This window comes from Malania oleifera, chromosome 1 (genome assembly GCF_029873635.1).
Source record: "Malania oleifera isolate guangnan ecotype guangnan chromosome 1, ASM2987363v1, whole genome shotgun sequence".
Classification (NCBI taxonomy): Eukaryota; Viridiplantae; Streptophyta; class Magnoliopsida; order Santalales; family Ximeniaceae; genus Malania; species Malania oleifera.
The window spans coordinates 155904342-155924901 of record NC_080417.1 but is presented as its reverse complement, the minus strand read 5'-3'; the positions used below and the strand labels follow the sequence as shown (position 1 = coordinate 155924901).

General features: G+C 36.2%; 3 protein-coding genes across 10 annotated transcripts in view; 1 reads left to right on the top strand and 2 right to left on the bottom strand.

The window, feature by feature from the left end:
• The window catches only part of LOC131168361 (actin-related protein 8), a 69847-nt gene extending 67646 nt beyond the window's left edge, over positions 1-2201 (top strand). For 2 of the 3 annotated variants that reach the window (XM_058127738.1, XM_058127730.1), the window contains 3 exons: positions 898-1031; positions 1332-1450; positions 1865-2201. In XM_058127738.1, coding sequence (XP_057983721.1) covers positions 898-1031; positions 1332-1450; positions 1865-1954 — 343 coding nt within the window. In that variant the 3' untranslated portion in view covers positions 1955-2201. Of the gene's footprint in view, positions 1-897; positions 1032-1198; positions 1237-1331; positions 1451-1864 lie in introns of those variants that run through there. The other variant, XM_058127744.1, reaches the window with a different exon arrangement.
• A 704-nt stretch (positions 2202-2905) lies between these two features.
• On the bottom strand, positions 2906-9973 carry LOC131168335 (phosphatidylinositol/phosphatidylcholine transfer protein SFH13-like). 6 transcript variants are annotated; one of them, XM_058127702.1, is made up of 15 exons: positions 9604-9973; positions 8795-9087; positions 8304-8598; positions 8071-8170; positions 7294-7560; positions 6838-6915; positions 6656-6760; positions 6529-6578; positions 6337-6436; positions 5740-5838; positions 5538-5651; positions 5205-5367; positions 4625-5010; positions 4463-4537; positions 2906-3171 (listed from the first exon to the last, which is right to left on the bottom strand). In XM_058127702.1, exons 2-15 carry the CDS (start codon positions 8799-8801, stop codon positions 3154-3156), a joined length of 1857 nt encoding a protein of 618 aa, XP_057983685.1. In that variant the 5' UTR covers positions 8802-9087; positions 9604-9973; the 3' UTR covers positions 2906-3153. The 6 variants fall into 6 exon arrangements, with proteins under 6 accessions (XP_057983685.1, XP_057983701.1, XP_057983693.1 ...); XM_058127718.1 differs by having other exon boundaries at positions 8795-8862; positions 9604-9970; XM_058127710.1 differs by having other exon boundaries at positions 8795-8890; positions 9604-9961.
• A 2807-nt stretch (positions 9974-12780) lies between these two features.
• On the bottom strand, positions 12781-19209 carry LOC131168324 (ubiquitin-conjugating enzyme E2-17 kDa). Its single transcript, XM_058127664.1, has 5 exons — positions 19094-19209; positions 18161-18269; positions 16380-16507; positions 13520-13624; positions 12781-13223 (listed from the first exon to the last, which is right to left on the bottom strand). The coding sequence occupies exons 2-5, from the start codon at positions 18228-18230 to the stop codon at positions 13080-13082; spliced, it is 447 nt and encodes a 148-aa protein (XP_057983647.1). The 5' UTR covers positions 18231-18269; positions 19094-19209; the 3' UTR covers positions 12781-13079.
• Positions 19210-20560: the final 1351 nt, after the last annotated feature.

Genomic DNA, 20560 nt, shown 5'->3' with positions numbered 1-20560 from the left:
TCATTAATCTCCATCCCCTCCCCATTTCAACACCTTCCCATTCCTCAAAAGAAGAAGGATCTGGGCTAACTGATTCGTCATCAACGCCATCGAAGGAGGAGGTCGCCAAGATGACAAGAAGGAGTCGTCGTCTTCCGAAACCACACCACGCAACAACAAAATCCCCCAGAAGAACCCGAATCGCCTTTGGAGTTGGGATCGTAGATCAGAAAAGCCACGAGGGAGAGAGAAGAGAGCAAGGACAGAGATGGGCATCCGACAAGGGCCGACTGGGTGAGTGACTGAGCAAGGGAATCGTGGCTCGTGGATAGCAGTCGGCGACGGCAGTGGGAGTGGGACTTTGAGATTTGGGATTGGGCTGGCCTGGGAGTGCGACTGACGGATTGTTGGCTGTGTAGGTTGTCTCTGTGGCGTGTGAGCCGTGTGGGCACTGCCGCATTGGGCTCTGGGCAGGGTAGTTGGGCTTTTATGGGTTAATTAGTAATAGGCTTTTAAGCGGGTTGGCGGATATCCACTAGATAAACCCAACCCGACCCGCTAAGGAAGCGGATATAGAAATGAAAAACCATATTCGACTCATTTAGCAAGCGATTGATTATAAGTCAGTTAAAACGGGTCGGTTTAACGGTTTTTTATCCATTTTTCCAGGTCTAGCTCTTAACATAGTCTTCTTACCTCCTAAATATTTTTTAGAAAAACACACATCTAGGATAATTGGATAATTATTCTCCAATTGCATTTTTTTAACATCACTTACTGGAAAGGCTGCCTCCTTGTATGATTTCTGCTTGCGCTAACCTCTCTTTATTGTTCACCAAGCAGGCATTTGGAGTCTTATATATTAGAATTTTATCTATTGATGGCTGTGTAAAATATACCACGTGCCTGATGGTGCAGGTGTGCAATGGGTTTGCACCAAGCAGTGGCACTTTGCATGGATCATTGCCAAGCAGCAGAATTAACGGCTGATCATGGTTGGTTCAAGACTGTAGTCTTGGCTGGGGGAACTGCTTGTTTACCTGGACTAGCAGGTATGAATCAATTGTTTATTTGAACTAGTTTCCATTTGTACAACACAGGCATAAAATAAAAGTGAAGCAATGAGAATATTTTTTGAGTCTGGCAGCATTAACTATAAAAGTTAAAAAGAAACCTATAAGCATGCTTTGTTTATTTGAGCTTTTTCCACCTGTGACAGATATTGACTGAGGGACGTAAAAAAGGTTTTTAAATCAGGTAGCATTAAGATGAATGACATCAAGGAACATGATGGGGTGCATCTGTTTACTGTTAGAAGAAGTTTTAACTGCATTTTTTGAACATTGTTTCAGAGAGATTAGAGAAGGAAGTTCGTGTACTTCTTCCCTCATTCATGGCCAATGGTATTAGGGTTATTCCTCCGCCATATGGGGCAGATTCTGCATGGTTTGGTGCGAAGCTTATCAGCAATGTAAGCTACTGGCCTATTTTCTGTGTCAATGCATCTGTTACTTCATGAATGAAAGTGCAAGTTTATTTCCTTATATTAGCGTGCTTACTTTTTGCCAATTGATTGGGAGCATTTGCCCATCCCACACGAATTGACTTCTTCCAGCTTGAACTGCGACTAAGTTGGTGGTAGTTTATTTATTTAGTAATGATGCTTCTTGTGATGCTATCTGGTTGAGTTCAACTTTGGTTAGTGGCTCATTTGAAATCTTTGGTGAGGCCAAGTAAATCATAGTTTTGGGGACATTAACGTTATTGGGGTTCAGCCTGAGAGCAGCTATTGCCAATATATTCACCCACGCACCCGCACAGGTTTCATTCTTTGTTATCTCATCATGACGTAGTCCCATTATATTTTGTCTTTCAATGAATGCAGTTGAGTACGTTCCCGGGACCCTGGTGTATGACAAAGAAGCAGTTCCGACAGAAGTGCAAGAGGCGGCATTCCCTTATGGGCCCATGGTGAAGTTTTTTATAAATAAAAAATAAAATAAGAATCTCTCTCTCTCTCTCTCTCTCTATATATATATATATATATATATATATATATATATATATATTACAGGATACTTCATACGTATGTATCCTGATCATCTTGGAATAAGGTCGTCAAAATTCATGTATTAGCAATAGATATTGGGAGGATTATATATATGGATCATGTATAACATTTTATACAACTATACATGCTTGGAACTTCGCTTTGAGTTCAACATAAGGATTGTTTCTTAAGATACACCCCATCCTCATCCTGAAGTAGTAAACCATATTTTCAACTGTTTGTTCTTCTCTGCTTCAATTCATTAAACTCCAAAAAGATACCCAATATCTTGTTGTATGCAACTTGTAGAAATTGATACAATTTGTTTTTTGGATTATTTAAAGTAAAATTTGCCTTGTTTTTACACGGATGCTGGATGTAAATTTCCTCACCCAGAATAAGTTCAAACTAATAAAGTTTAATTTGAAATAAAAATAAATAAAATGGAGATTATTTAACTTCACTTCACTTGATTTTACATGGGATGCGGCAGATATGTATGCACATTATTGCAAATGAATTGAATTCGTGACACTTACCTTCCAGAGTCAGATGAGACAGCAAACTGACAATTTGAAAATGCAGTTGGCTAAGATGCTACTGTCACTTTTCTAATACCGAACATGCGGCAATACGAAAATTACATGCCGTGTGGGGCTGTAGCCTTGTGTTGAGAAGAGTATTTTGTCTAGCTAAAGCTTATTCATGTTAGAATAGCACCTCATAGTCCACCAGACATCGACTAACCTACATGGCATACGGGTGCACGCATGCCAAAGTTACCTCTCAAATTTCATTAATAATATGTTATATGCCCAGTGTGTTCTTCAAAAATTCAATCATCCTACACATTTCATGCAAAAACAAATGCCGCAGTGCTAAACGCTGTATTCAGCCTTTTCTTCTCTATACCATCTAAAATTTGAGGAACCTACATAGTTATACATGTAATTTTGTCAAATTTGGGTAAAAACATATATGAGGGTGAAATGAAACAGATGTACATCTAGTTTCATCCATAAACGTGCCACTTGTGTATTGATGTCCTCAGAATGGCATACTGTCTTCATCCATCCCCTGTTACTCCAATATGCACAAGCAGCTTATTTATGATTTTCATCGTTTCAGCAGAACTTTCTTTGCTGCAATAAGAATACACGTGTCATAGCTTGTCATAGAGAATAAAACAGTGATCATAAATCCATCAAGAACACAATTAGCTTGCAAGTATGTTTTGGATTTGCAAGCTTCCACATGTTTTGAATAACAGCAGCAAACAAATAAATGCAACTAGATCACAATTGGCTTGCAAGCATGTTTCGGATTTGCGGGCTTCCACATGTTTTGGCTAGCAGCAGTAAACATAAATGCAACTAGATCGCAATTCGCTTGCAAGTATGTTTTGGCTTTGTGGACTTGCACATTCGTTTTGGAACCACAGGCATGGCTCAAGTTCGCTTCGGTTCCACTCTCATTTAACTTAAGGTATTAGCAGACACTATCATTTTCTTTGTGAAATTTCAACCAACAAATAACATGGCAGTTGGAACCACAACACAACAAGACAAGAAGCTAATGCACAAAATTTAAGTAATAAATTAAAATACAAAGGCAAGTGGAAAGACAATGAGTAATTTTTTCAAATAGTTTCTTATGTGAGCCAGACCAATAGCCTTTTCATTTTTTTTTAGCAGAGGCCAACATAATGGAAATCCTTAAATTCACAAACTAAATAAAGCATTATGCTGAGCACAGGTCATAAAAATTATATTTCTAGTGACAAAAAAATTAAAACAAGTGAAAAGATAGTCTTTTACACCCCTTTCGAGTTTTATACTCGCTGCTTTTGGCTAGGGACGTTAGTTTCCAACACAAAGGTTTGAGGGAGTGGATTGGAGTAAATGATACTGGATTAAAATGGCTATGATAGTTATATTGTCCCATGTTTGGATTGCTACCAATATACCCTTATAGCTGCGTTTGGGATTTCAGACCTTGGATTTGGATTTGGATGGATTTTGACAAATTTCAATACAATTTTATATTACATCTTATCCAAATCCAATACAAATCTATATCTACGGGCTCCCCAAACATAGGATTAATGAAAAGGTACAGGCCAGCTTTATACCATGTAAATGGACTAATTTCCTCCCTCTTGACCAGACCTACCACATACTTGTGTTGCCTCAAACATAGCCTACATAGGCTAGGGGTGCTTATCCTACCCTAGCCTAGCCAAGCCACCAAGCAAATGCACCCTAATTGAATAGCATTGCCATTTCACAACAGACACACCATAAATTCAAGCCCCAAATCCCACATAGGATGGCTAATTGATGTAATGCAACGCAACTGGGACCTTAGGAAAGCTTGGTTAGATATAAAATTTACCGCGTCTGATATTAAAAAAGTTTGCACAAAGGAACTTACATGAAATTTGGACTCTCGCAGATTATCCAACAACGCAGCAATCTCAAGTTGCTTCACCACTGTGGCATGTAGTACCTAAAACAACATGATTTTGAATAAGTTAACCATCAGAGAATTAACAGCTCAACTCCAGGCATCAGGAGCTGCTAGAATGATGCTTACTCTCTTTGTTTTCTCAAGGTCATATTCAACAGACTTGATTCGATCCAATGACTCCATGAGGATTTGCTCCTTCTCCAAAGGAATTTCGGTCGGCTTGTTGCTAATTTCCTCAAGATCTTTCTCTAGTCTCTGAAGACGTTGTATGCATGGAATGACACGATCTTCTTCCTCAACTGCTTCAGCAGCTGGTGAATGGACGTTCACAGTGCCTCCCATTGAATCACATGGATGAATGTTGTTATGCCATCTCCAAAATTCAAACCGTTGACTACGTATTAAAGCAAGTAGTTTGACTACAAAAGAGACCAATGCTCTTGCCAAACCCAGGAAATTAATCTTCTCAATTCTGTGTCTAACAGTATTGAACCTCCGAATGGCCAAGCGTCCTGCAAAAGACACATAAATCTCAGATACAAATTCCAAGAATATGGATCTTTAGTAAAAGCATGGTTAGAATCTATGCCAGATGCAGCTTTGCTTTGTATTCAACCTCCACGAAGCCACAAAATAACCATGGATCTGTCACCTTCTAAACAAAGAACAGAAATGCTTATCATTGCACTGTTTTACTGACAACTACCTTCTGGAATTGGTGGTGCCTCACTAGAAGAATTAACCACATCATTGATTTTAAAAGTTTGTTCCTGAGGATATTCCGCTCCACGGTCAGAATCAGAAGCTTTGTCAAGTAATGTAATGTCATCATCACAACTGTAGTAGGAACTTGGATCTGAGGCCCTGTACTGAATGAATCATAATTTTATGCGTTATCCACCCTGACGACCCACAAATGCACACATGCAGACATACACAGGCACCTGAGCTTATGTGGGGACGCACACATATGCCCGCACATCCACACAGGAAGAGAGAATTATTGAAGTAAATCCAAGAAACACGTGGCACAACTCACTTCTTCGTCAACTGGATCCAAATGGGGAAGCCTCGAGCCTTTTTGCCCAATTGAAGAACAGGGATCATCAACATCTGTCCCTAATTCTGCTATTGATGAACTGCTACTTCTCCCCTGACAAGTCAAAATAAATCTAAGGAATCAAGAACAGGATATGATCATGACACATCAATATACTTTTTATCAAGGGACTGAGACATGCCTTCAGTGGTCGTATTTGAATATAAGATTCAAATTTCTGTTGGCCATTAGACACTCTGGTGATTTGCCTGACAAATGTTGCTTCTGCATTATGTACAAGCTACAATAAATAAATAAATAATTGTTTAGAATTGCCCCTGATAAACACTTAAAAACTGCACTTGCCAGTCTAATTTATAATGCAGGCATAATAAAAGTTCCATACTTGAGAAACAGAATCACATTGATCAAATAATAATAATAATAATATCTAGCCATAGGCATGCACATGACTCTTCATTTTTTTAAACTTTAAAAAAATTACAAAGAAAATAATAAATAATTTAATAGTATAAGGTCATTTTGGAATAGTAGGGGTTTTTTGGGATAATTATGTATAGTTATAGGGATAAATTTGACATAATTATAAGGGCATTTTGGGATAGTTGTGGGTAGTTAAAAGAGTATTTTAGAATAATCATTGGTAGTTATAGGGATAAATTTGACATTTTTGAAATAAGGCACCAAGGGAGAATCCCCTTTATAGTATTAGAGATAATAATAATAATAATAATAATAATAATAATAATAATACTGACGACTAAACAATAATGCCAACCTTCAATATTTCAGGATCACTCCATGGACCCTTATTAGATCTAAGGCACCCTCCATCAACGGGACACATGCATGAACCACCCAAGAAGTCGGGCAACTGACTGAATACAAAAATCAAACAAAGAAGGAAGAAGTCATTAGACATTATAAATGGAAATTTACACAAAACAGACTGAGCAGTAAACACACAAACCAAGAGTCGATGACTTCCAGCAGTTTACACAGGGACTTGGGTTCCAGAACCTGCAATATTAGAAAAAAGGGTCAGTTAAGGCTGCAGCATAAGCACAGAGAGATAGGCCCGAATGCACCCCCATCACCTGAATCTTTGCAATAGTCTTTGCATCGAGGAATTTCTGTGCTGCAGGCCAAAGCATCTTCTTGAAACCAGGACCAGCATTAACAATGAACATTTGGTGTAACGTCTGTAAATACACATGGAGGAGAATTATAGGTCAATACAGCAGAGGAAAAGGAATTATTGTCAGAAAGAATCAGATACCTCAGGGTAATAACTGTTGTCTATTTTTGTCATGGAGGCCAACAGATTTGCTGCTGTCTTGGTGAAGTTCTTAATTCCCTGTATATCTCGAGTTCACAATATATCAATAACTAGTAAAAACTATTCATATTTGCAGCTGCAACTACCAAAACCAACCAGCAATAAACAGAGGAAGAAAATATCTCAATATTTTGTCATTTAAAAATACAGATTGCTTATGTGTTACCGTGCTTCGCCAACAATTTGACATAGAATATAATTGAGAAAGTGGTTTATATAATATGGGAGCATAAATTAAGTACTTTAGAGCAAAGAGTAACATGTGAATCATTAACAAGTTAAAAAATACCATAAATTCTTTTAAGTCTATACTTGAAACTAGGGCCTAAAAGCAGTTGAAAAGATATGATAATGGACCAGATTCAATTTTGAGAAATTCTCTCTAGAGCAACCTACCAAGCCATTTACATCTAGAATGGTCGTTGTTGAACAGATCTGTTTCTTTGCTGCGATTGAACAGGCAGGAAATTTCTCACTTATTGCCCTCTCAAACTCTTGGACATGATACTTTAAGTAGCGATCTATCGTGGTGATGCGCATTAGCCTACTTGGATGAGCCTTCCCAAGCCTTTCAATGTAAACTGGCCGGCCTTCTTTATCAACTCCATGGTACCCTTGAGGGTAATATTGCAAGACTTCTTCTAGCTCTTCGAATTCAAATTCCTTCCCATTGAACAGTTCAATAAGGTGTTAGTGTCAAACAACAAAATCATTGAACTAGTATTGATAAAACACCCACAAAGCATGTACTAGAAGACAAAAAGTACTATTGACCTAAAATCCAAATATTCCTTTTAGATAACAAAAATTCACATAAAAAAAACTAAACAGAAGTATAAAGGATGGAGGATAAGACATCCTCCACAAATCAACTAACTACAATAACGCTGCCCTCCAATCTCTTTGGCAGTCGGACAGTGACATCCCCACAAAAATCTGAAAAGCTTTTAATTCCCAAAAAGCATTTTAGCATGATTTCTAGTAAAAACTAGCACTGAATCTCAGCCACTAAGAATATTGAAGCATTCCAGAGTCATTACAAAGTAGATGAAAACACAACATATAATTAACTACTCAATAATGCCTGGGCTTTCAAGCCAAAAAAAAAAAAAAGGAAATAATAAAATAAAATCACTGGAAAATGAACCTCGTGTCATAAATTAGTGTAATTACCTCTAATATCGTATCTGTTCCATATTCTTTTCTCCAATTAAGCATTTCTCCCCACATCTGAATTGTTTTCTCAATGTTAAATTCTCTAGCTTTCAAGAATCTACAAAGATAAAATACATGTACATAAAAAATAAATATAAAAGGATGAATATGACAACAGTAATAATTTCCAACCAAAACCTCTTCATACATTCTTATTATTTCTCAAAATTATTGCCAAAAAATTAACTAACCTCAACAAAGTATGATAGTCATCATGCCTAGCCGGCAACAAACCCCCGTCAAGGAGTTTTTGACGCAATTCATGGACAGCACTCTCCTCCTTTGCATCTCGTACATCCTCTATGGAAACTGAAGGAACCCTGTAATCGATTTTCCTTTTTCCTCGTTTCTTAAGAGAATGAGTGAACTTATTTGAAGCATTTATATATTTCTTTTTGAGGGAGCAAATTTTTGATTGCCGTCTCTCATCTTCAGAGTTTTCAAAATCTGATCTCCTTTCTCTAATTTCATCAAGCCCTTCTAGTCCTTCAAATCAAACAAGCACAGGATGAAAATTTTAAGAACTAGTCTACAAAATGTAAACAACTCTGAGCAGTTTTCCAACTGTATTGCATTCTTCCAAAAAAAAATCCATCTCCAAACGCCCTTAAATTACAATGGATAACTTTGTTGTTAATTCAATGAAAATACATGACGTGAATCCAATAAACAGCATGTGTACCTGACATTTCAATCCAACACCAAACGCATAGACTCGGCCCTAAGCTTCAAAAAGACAGAAGATATCCACTGCAGACCCATCCAAATCCATACAGCTCTGCTCCATTAAAATGTGTAAAAACTGACATGGCATCCAATGGAAAAACTATGGAAACCAATATACATGACTACAGGCAAAATCTATTAAAGAAAGAAATTGTGAACAATGTTGTGGGTGGGCCGCTGAGTTGGTTAAGAGATTTGGAGAGTAAAAAAGAATCGGCTACTCCACTGTAAGATGTCGATTTTCAAGGTCTGGAAAAAAAAAAAAGAAAAAAAACACACACACACAAATTAAATCTTTCAAACAAAGTTGAAGATATAATGGGAATTTGTAAAATTAACATCAAAAAGACAGAAGTATGTATCGAAATAAATGCATCTTAAGTAGCTGAAGCGTACAGACATTGCAAATAGAACTACAAACAGTTTATGTTGGAGGAATCAACTGCGAATTTTCGTTACTTTTATTTTCATATTAAACAATACATCATGCAAGCCGCCAATCATAATAATAAAAATAAAAATAAGGGCCAGCATCTGATCTGAACCATGATCAGTGGCGGAACAACTGAAAAAGCAGTGACTGGGAACAATGGCGCTAAACAACCCATCGGCTCTCGCAGTAAATACCCGCATAAAAACGAGTTGTCTACAGCGAAGCGTAATCCACCATACCTAACTCTTGGGGTAGCGAAGAATTTAAAACAACAACCAGGGGGAAAAAGATGCAAGGCCATAAATTTGAAATCGAAGAAGAGCTGAGCGTACCATAGGAGGGGGTGGTTTAAAAGGAGAGCTGGATCACGACCTGGAGGGGCTTCAGCGCCATGACTTGATGCATGAGGAAGGGGTTGAGGAGGAGGCGAAAGGGAGAACTAGATTTAAAAAAAAAAAAAAAAAGAGTGAGAACGAATTGCGGGAAGGAATCAGTGTGTTGTGGGGGGCGGGGGGTGGAATTCTAGGGTTTGAGGAGAATGGTGGGGAGGAGGAAGAAAGAGGAAGACGAGATCTGGTTTTGGTTTTGGGTGCTCTCTCTCTCTCTCTCTCTCTCTCTCCCCTCTCTCTCTCTCTCTCGTTTCTTTTTGGGTTTTTTCTTCTCTCTGTCTCTCTTTGTTTCCAAGTGGGAGAAGGTTCCAGCGCAGCATTTGCATTGCTTGGTTTTATTCGTCACCGCTGTCGCTACACGTGTCTTTTTCTTCTTGTTTTTATAATTTTTTTTAAAAGAAAAATAATTTATTTTATTCTGCTTTTTAAAAAGGGGTGTTGATCAAAGTCAAAAAAAAAAAAAAAGGAATAAGAAATAGAGTGAGTGAAGGAAGGAAAATATACATAAAAATAAATATATATTATGCAGCTTCTTCTATATTTAATTAATTAAATAATATAAATAAATTAGTAGAAATAGTGAAGTGGAATTTCATGAACCCATTTTTACATTTCAAAATTTTCATAAACCTTTCTCAACATTCCATAAAAGAGGGGATGGGGGAAAAAACAAGCATAGCAGCAGAAGGCCTCCAAGGCTAAAAAGTAAAGGGATGAATGTTGAAGCATGTGGAGCTGCACCCATATATTAAAATTAACTTAATTAAATTCGGCCTTAATTAATTATGCTATGTATTGCAATTAGGGATGATAATAATATATCAAAGAGAGAGAGAGAGAGAGAGAGAGAGAGAGAGAGAGAGAGAGAGACGAAGGAGTTAATTAGTTGTTCTCCTCCACCCTATCTATACACATACACACCAACGTCACAAATATGAAATTAAAAATTAAATCATGAAGGTCTGTGGGCCTCATTCTCTTTTAGAAAATAGTTAATATAGTTTCTTTTCTTTCCCAAATTTCTCTTACCAAATCAGTATAAATTTGTCATAATATTTTTTTCTTAAAAAAATTGCAATTTGTTGCTATTAACATCATTTCAATCATCTTTCAAGTTTTGGTCTGAAAAATGAACACTCCTAAACTTGAAAGTGATTTTCAAAGCTTGGAAGTGGGGAGCGATCGATGGAGAGCGAATAAAAAATTTCAAAGAAAAATACAATAAGGGCACCTTGGTGTAACCTAAGAGGAGGAAAGTAAAAGGGGTGAACTCCTACTTCAAGGAGAGTAAGGAAGGGACATAACCCCTTAGGACCGTGTATAACTCCTAAGAATTAAAAGGTGCTTAACATTAAATACCAAAAAGATATCTCATTTATAATAAAAAAGTTTTATTGGGAAATGTTAGACATTTACAATTGATATCTCTTAGAATACTCTTGCTACTTAATTAATTCTTACTTAGTTATTTCATTTCCAACTAAGCATCAAAGAAGGTTTCTGGAGGCTATCAAGAGTGCGGCTTCCAAGTTTTATTCTTTCACTTGATTGCAAGTGATCATCGTGACATGTGAACACTGAGGTTGAGTTTGTGTTTTGGAGTCCATAAGAACATTACTCAAATTCTAAAGATTGTTATGAGATCGGCCACAGACTTAGGATCTAGCTTGCAAATATTTCTGCTGTATTAAGTTTAATAGAATTTGCACCATTAAATCAAAAAAATAAAAATGAGTTAGAGAAGAAAAGATGAAGTAATTTCTATATTATTGATTAGACTTAATTAAAAGGAATATTAAAAGTACTCACATAAAAACTTGATTATCTTGATAAAATGATATCAATGAATTATTTTTTGTATTTTTAGTTAATTATTTGATTATAATTCATAAAGTTAGCTAATAAATATAGATCTACCGAAAGGAATTTTGGTGTATGTCATACTATATGGATACGTGGTAAAGAAAAGTTGAAAAGAGTAATAAATAATAACAAAGTGGAGAATAATAACGAAGTGGAGGTGACAATTCGTAACGAAGAGAGAGAGAGAGAAGTGCAGCCCTAGGCAAGTCGCTTTCCATGCAGTACTTGGTACCTACCCCATTAATCAATTAACTAATTATCTTTATTTTTTAATTATTAATTTTCTAAAAAATTCCTCACCATTTATTTATTAGTTCCTTCTTCCTTTCTTTTCTTAATAATAATATAGAAGTATGTTGGGCCTTATAATTATATAGGATGAATTTTTTAATCTCATTTTGTATGAGCTGACGTGTACTCCGGTCTCCCGTCCCCATCCAATACACTTGTTAATTTATTCTTTGAATTTGTGAAATAAATCTTAAATCCCACCCTAAAATTCTATTCCACTTAAAAGAGAGCAAACTGAGAAGTTGAAAAGGAATCAATACGTTGATTACCTTAAAATAAAATGCAAGCATATAACAAAATGTAATATAATTTTTTTTAACCTTCATAATACTTTTACCCTTAAAATAGTAATGATAGTAGCAATAATAGCATGCTAACACAAAATTTGTGCAATAAGATTTTAGATATTAGTTAATCAAATATTATTTTTTGGATTTGTTTTGCATAGAAGAAGAACTGATTTTAAAATCCAAATTCTTACTGGAAATGTGCGGGCGTGTGCGCTTTCAAGATACGAAGGGTGGGCGCATGCTACTATTAGTTCACATAAGGAGGCAGTCGAATTAATTGGAAAGGAGGGGAGTAGGGTTTAGGCCTTAGGGCATTGGGACAGCTATATGTGAGGGAGCACAGTAGCAGATTAGCAGTTGGCAGCAACAGCATGTGCGGAAGAGGTCCGCTCCACGCCTCTCGTCGGCTCCGCCCAATACGACGAAAGCCAAGACAATGAGCCAACTGCTGCAGCGGCAAGTAGAGCCCACTGGTTCTTCTCTCGAGCCTCGCCATATTTCAACCACCAACACAATGAGCCAAACCCCACCCCACTCTTCCTACCGTAATTATATTATATATTATATATACATACAGAAAAATAGGTTTCCAACATTTACCGCTTGGTTTCTACTCTGTCCCAACGCCTCCCCCTTCCCTCTTCGTTATATTATTGCTTTCATCAGACTCAAACCATAAACAACCCTGCTAAATTTCTTACCGACCATAAATACTGTAAAAACGGTTCAACCACAATTATATCCAAAGAACACCTTCCCCCTTCCCACATAAACCCATACACATAAAACTTGTAACCCCAAGCCAAAACGAAAACCCAAAAAATCAAAATAAAATTACCAGAGGTATTAAATTCTTCACATAGAGCAACCCATTTTCTATTTTATTTACTAATTGTACTGCTGAACATATAATAATAATAATAATAATAATAATAATGTTGTTCCTAAACGCAGCAGATGCAGAAGATAAGCTTCCTATCCCATTGCATACTTCTGGGTCCAAGACCTTGCAGTTGCTTCATACTTGGCTCGGTCTGTCTTGTACATGTGCGCAATTTCAGGCACCAAGGGATCATCTGGGTTTGGATCGGTCAGCAGTGAGCATATTGAAAGCAGCACCTGCGCACAACTCCACTCTTTCATCAACTCAGTTCTTGATTTAAATCAACAATATTAAACCCCCCAACCCCCCACCGGGGTCACATGGCATCACAACCAAATTTTTTCACAATGCTTCCCCAAAAACTCCTTGTAAACCACAGTAAGGAACACAAACTGAAATTCTTTGAACAGGAGCGAGCCTAAGGCTAAGGTCTATTTCAACAACATCAAAAAGCCTATTTACGTCGCCTTATCAACCTAGATTTGCACCCAAGAAACAAATTGATACATGGATCAGGCAGAAGCAAAAATACCTTTGAAACTGTCAGGGCAGGGCTCCACTGCTCTTTGAGAATGTCCAGGCAAATACTGCCGTTGCTATTAATATTAGGGTGAAAAACTTTAGTCCGGAATGCAACCTGCCCAATGCATTATTATTCAAATTTGTCACAAGGAAAAAAAAGGGGGGGGGGGTTCTCTCTGGATAACTAGAATACACAATTACACTTGTAACTATTCACACATGCAACTGGAAATGAAATTGCTAAAGCAGAATAAGTCATCATGCCTCTAAAAATGCCATATTGAAATAGAAAAGGAGGATGCAATAATCAAAGCCCGTGCAAACTAGTCACAAAACATGTTTTGAACTAGGAAACTAGTAAATATACACATGGAGACTCAATAACCTGCTAACAACCAGCAGAGGCCAAAGTTAATTGATCAACAAGAACAAAATGTTATCATCTCTTAAGGTGGTTTGAAACCTCAGGTACCAACAATCAAGTACTTGTCTTAAAAGGGAGCCAAATGACATGCCCAGAAATCTGAACTTTCAAGAAGGATTAAAAGAAAGTTGGTTGAAAACTGGTTCCCTTCTTTCCATCATATTTATCTCCTACGTCCCCCTTTTGCTATTGTTGTGAAATAGAATTGCATTTCTGTTCAAATAAATGGTGAAGAAAAAATAATCCTTGTCGAAGGCATCAAGTTTTCAGTTTGGCCCCCTCAATTTTTAAGCGCAAATGCAGCTTGATTGCACAGAATCCTTTTACTGCTTTTAGTGAAATAAAGTTGCTGAAATTTCAAGTAGATGAAAGTCTATAAAAAAAAATATTAGAAATGGATTTAAATTCAATTGGTGTGATCTCCACTAAAACAAAAGGAATCATTCAAAAAGCTCTTGTTAAAAACCAATCAAAAACAATTAAACAATTTAAGGCTAATCTATGACTAGAACAAGCAAGCAAGATCCTCAATGGTTTAAAAAGGCTTGGGGCGTGTAGGGAACATCCAGAAATACCTCGTACTGACGCATTGTGATTATCTATATCTAGGTGCAATACTGTCCCATCTCATTCTCTATGTTTTGACATTAAAATAATGTTTTTTTAATTTGAAAAAGGAGCAATTACCTCTATATATATATATATAAATGTTTGTCAATCAAGCCTGTAGCTCAACTTTATTCAAGTTTCAAAACAAGCCGCAATTGAATTAGTAATGCTACTCTAGAGCCAATCCAAACTTACCCATTAGGTGGGTTGGCTTTGGCTATATAAATCCTGTTCCATCATTCTGCAAGATCTAAGGTAATTTCCTCCAAAAGTGTTCTGTCACATAGCTCGAAGCCCATCCGCCCATCCTCCAACTGCCACAAACATTGACTAGCTCTTCATTGGTGCATTATTTGGCCTCGTTGCAAGTGCCCAAACCATCTTAACTATCCTTTTCCAGATAAAACTAAATGCAGTTTTGTATTGAAACATGTTCAAATTTACACGAATTCACAGTATCAAATTTGTATTAATGAATTTTAGTATTATTAAAATGACCAACAAGTATGGTATTTTTAGAATCACCAAATATGCGGTGCATTGCGTACACCACCTGTGATACTCAAATACTGAGAATTGAACTGTTGTAGTTTCTTATATATTGAATGAAGTGTTGAGTCCTTGACTCTAATCATACACAAATTCTTACTGCCTGAGAATCTGAGATATATAAAATAGCCATTGGTATTTCTATGAGTAATTACAAGATCTAGTCTTAGTGTCATCTAATAAGGCTAAAGAAAATAAGTTAATCTGCTGATGAAAAAGAACCACATCTGGCCAACACAATGCTACTAAGGTTCAAACCTAATAACTCAAAACTCGAAATCTCAAGTTCTAAACATTGGATGAGATGAAAAAATCAATGGCAGTAGGACTTACTCCTCTATTGAAGGAGTTGTTGAAAAGAAAAGGCTATATTGAATGAGTAACAAAAAGGCTTGCGATGAGGGTGAAATGTTTCAAATGACCAAAATGGATTCTGCCACTTTAGGAGACATAAATAATGAGTAATTTTTTCATATTTTGTGAAAAATAAAAGACGCTCATAGGGTAGAGCATTCAAAAAGGAAAAAACTTCTTATTTTTCATAGCCTTCAAAATGCGAGGTGCCTTGTGGCCCGGAGACACCCTTCTATCTTTCATAAGCTTTAACTCTAAAACTTTTAATAGCTCCTGTAAAAGCTAAAAATAGTTTTCCAAAAGCTTAAAAGGTTATCTATTCTTCTACTTTTGAAAGGGAGAAGCTCACAGAAAAAGAGAGGCAGGGCACCCCTAATTAAGAATCATTTGGAAGATACACAATGCATTAGTCAAACAACTAATATAGGTTCAGTAGGACCACTCTGTTCAGGTGCCTGTCCAACAGCGCTGCTACTTAATTCAAATCATACAACATGTGACCTTGGGCAACGGATATCTACATTATGGGTCAAAACTTCCAGCATTTATAAATTATAAACCATTAATTGAACAGTAGGATGGTTTCAACATTTAATATTGGATTTAAAATTTTATGCTTATTTGAAACTATTTCTACATAAAAAATTCACAAATTCATCTTATTTAAACAAAAAAATACAACATTCAAATCATGATAGACTTTCCATTTAATAGAATTGTTAAAGCAGCTAACATTCCCCCCCTCAATATTTCTTTCAAAATTAGAAGCAAAGTTGGTCATTTAGTTAGAAACTGTAAGTGTTTTCTTCTATATTATTGCACAAAACATGCAATTCAAAAGGCAGAACAAAATGAGATGTATTGCACATATGGATTACACGTGCCGCTGAGAAAGAAATGTATATATACAGGAATGAATGACAATAGATGTTACCTTTGGTGGCTTGAATGGGTAATCTGGGGGGAAGTGAATAGAAACAAGAAAAACACCACCAGCAAATGGGCTGTCAGCTGGGCCCATTATGGTCGCCTGCCAGTGGAACATGTCCTCAGCAACAGGGCCTGAAAAAACATGTAAAACTTTTAACTTGTACCCACTTACTGCAATAATTTTTTCTCCTGGAAGCATGATAACAAAAATCTGCATCTTTCTTTTTTTAAAACCACCTTGTCATTTGGGCTTGGGATCTACATACAAACAAAGCTTTTAATTATGAGTATCAGACAGAAGTGAACACAGGTAGACAAACCAGTTTCAAACAGAACACGTGGAAAAAGAACCATTTTCTATATTTGTAATTTTATTTTTGGTTTGGGAATGTGCACTCATTTTTCCGTTTTCCATTTCTCAGAGAGAAGAGAGAGAGATTAAATATTCTATGACAAGCAGCTGAAGCCATTTCATTGTGGAAACCAAACCAATTATATTTTAAGGTTCTAGCAGGTTTGAATATGATGACCAACTAATCTTGACAGAAAACCTTACTAAGAAATGTTGTAAAAGTCATAAAAGAAAGACAAAATGGGGACTCACATCAAATATAACAAATGTGAAAAGCCAGGGAAACAAGTCATCCTTCAAACAAATGCAAAAATCTAAGGTCTTGAGAGCTGAGGCAAAAATGACTTAAGGCCATATATCCTCTTAAATAATGCTGGACTCTTCAAAATACAACAAATATATGGTCATTGCTACTAAATTATTAGGATTATAACCTATCAAAAGTAGGACACAAAAATGACAATAAATCATTGGAGGCATTTCCAAGACCTTTATCAATGTTGTATAACACATATGGCTAGGATTCATCAAATAAGTCTCATTCTCGAATTAAGTACTAGATTTTGTTCCCTTGGAAAATCTAGTAACCATAGTTTTTCCCCTTTTTTTTTTGGAAACAATATTTGCAAGCTTAATTTTAGCCCGGTGAGAACAACAGTGTCATGGTAGTTCACAAAGTACACTTCTGCCTCCACATCAAAAAAGGGTTTAAATTAAGCATAATTGAGCCATTTTTGAGGTAGAAATTACTAGCACAAAATTGGGCAACTTCTAAGATTTAAACAAAACCCTAACCTTCATATTTTTTTCCCCAAGCACCACTATACTGTTTCCAATTTAAAGAACTACACTATCAGTTTCTCTCAAAACTCTCTAAAATCCACCTTTAAATTTAAACAACACCTAACCCTGATTCTTTTTTTTTATACAAAGCAACATCCTTGTATTCCCAATTTAAAGAACTACACTACAAGTTTCTCTCAAAACTCTCCAAAATCCACCTTCAGCACAAGCGCAAGGGAAAGCCATCCAATCCTCACTCTCAACCCAAAGAGAGCTGTGGTTAGGTCTTAGCTGAGTTTTAGATTCATAAATCACTACAGTGATTTTCTCAACTCCTTAACAGAAATTTTATATCCCTAAAGAATAAAATAAAAAAATTCTTGAAGATATATGAAGCAACAGAAAATCAAAGTTACTGCAGAAGAAATATTGATATACAATAAACTCAAAAAGAGTGAAAGGGTCAGCTGGTGAAACGACTCAAACCACATTGTTTCAAAGGCCTCAATGCAAGTGATCACGAGCTTTTAAAAGCAATTAAAAGTAGTCAGAAGATAGTGTTCAGATGACGCATAGATAAGATGAGAAGAAAGGATAACCATTAAGAAAGTATTAAAACTACAAAAAAAACTAATTTAATAAAGACAAACCAGCACTGCAAGAGGCAGGAGGATCCTTCTGCAGGTCCTTCAACTCCTTCTGAATCCGCTTGGAAGCCATCCCAAATTTTCTCCAGTTATAACAGAAATATGGTTCACACTGCAAGAAATCACCCAATAGCTAAGTATGAATACCAAATTATCATCCATGATGCATAATCAAGAGTCTATAGATGTCCCATCTCACCCCCCCCCCCCCTCCTCTTCCCTCACAAAAAAAAATCCCAAAGAAAAAAAAATGAATAAATAAAGAAACCTCACGGATGAACTTCAAATTTTCAAGTTAATTTTATAACAAAGAACAGTCCATTAGGTTGCCATGGAAGCAAATAGTTAAAAACCAAGTTTAGAATCACTCGGAAACTTCATACAAAATCGATTTTTTTTCATAAACACCTGATAATCGATTAAGTCTGGTAACATAGAAGACGCAGCGCTCGTACACGCGCAAAAGCACGAGTGTACAGCACCCATGGCGCTCCAAACCCAATAATAATTTGGGATTTTTAATGAATATTAAATACATAAAAACAAAAAATGATAGCTTTTCTACCCAACCTCCATGCCTTCGCCCAATATCGATTTTTAAAATAGCTGGTACAAAACTTAATTAAAAATTCGGAGAAGAAATCATCGTTTTTTTGCAACAAGACAAACGGCACAATCTTCTTCGCAACACAAAAATCGCAGAAGACGGAAAGAACTAAACATGATCAAAAATCAGCAGAAGCCCAAAAAGAAAAGGAAAAAAAAAATAATACCTTTCAAATCAATCATCAAAACCATAAAAAAAAAAAAAAAAAAAAAAAAAAAACCCAAGAATACTGATGCAGAGAAAGACAGAAAAGAAAATAGGGGAAAGTAGAATAAGAAAAAATCTAGGAAAGAGATGGAGCAAGAAGTTTGGGAAGAATCGGTTCTGACCTTGCGCTAGGGTTTCCCACGGGTATCAAAGCCCCCGAGAGAGAGAGATGAAAGAAAAGAAGGTTGGAGTGGGAAGCGTGGACATGGCATTACACCGAGTTTTTTCCCGGATTATCTTTGTTTTTTTTAAATATATTAAATAATACCTCTTTATGGGAAATATTTTCCAGAATAATTCTAACGTAATCTCACTGTTTGGAGTAGCGAGATTTAGATAAATTTCACTACCCCAAATAGTGAGATTTACTTTTGATTGAAGGGCTCGTGCCGACGCGTGGCAAATCTCACTACTTGGAGTAGCGAGATTTTCTTCGGATACTTAATGCTCTACCAACCGCCGTTTGACGCGTGGTAAATTTCGCTACTCCAAGTAATGAGATTTGTTTCGGATTTGAAATGACCATCCACCCGACTATCGACGCATGGAAAAATCTCGCTACTCCAAGTAGCGAGATTTTCTTCAAACTAACCTCGCCCGTTCTTCCTCCTTCCTTGCGCGAACAGACAGCCAGTACCTTTGCAGAGCCGAGCGCAGGTTACCGTTGAAGGAGACTCCAAAGCGCAGGTGACCGTTGCGGGCTTCAAACTAAGAGCTATATAAACTCGAGATGGGGTAAGTTATATTTTCAATGTTTGGTGCATAAATTTTTAAATTAATTTTATTTCATCCAAAGCCTTTGATAATCGGAGAGTGTGAGTTCAGAGTGCTGAAAGATTCGTGCATAAGCACTTTTCTTAAGGTTAGTATTTCTTTTTTTTTTTGTATTTGAATTTGATTTTTTGCAGAGAATATGTAATTTTTTCCATTCAAACTGTTGTTTAATATTTTATTTTATTTTTTGGATTGTTGTTTCCATTGTAAAATGCATTGACTTTCTTGTTTTTCATATTTCATATTGGCAAAAATTTCTCTTTGGGACATGTAATGTACCTCTACGTAAATTGCCAACTATGAGGACTGAGATGCTGTCAAGGGCTCTATTCTCGAATGACAATTGCCTGCCCTATAATTTGTTGAAGTTTCCATTCACATATTTTTTTTCTTCTCCTTTTCTGGCATCTTGAAATTGAAAAAGGGTGGTTAATGTCTGTTTTACAAAATTTCTTTTGACATACAAAACATTTGAAATTTATTAAAATATCAGCAAAACTTACAAAAAATTTGCACCATGGAACAAAATTTCCTTGAGTCTAAAATTTGATTTTTCAAACATCCAATTTAAAAACTCAATATATCACAATTTCTGTAAGACTTTGAAGAAAATCATTTAGGGTTTGATAATCTCTCAGATGAAATTTCAATTTCATTAAATAAATCTCTTGATCAGATGGAAGCGTTGATGCTCGACCTCTAACAAGTATTCAACCGTGTGATTATCTCGGACTAATAAAAAGCCCTTAAAAGGATAGGAGTGATAGATAGCTTTAAGCCTCTTGAAATTGAATGTCATACTGTACTCATTAACT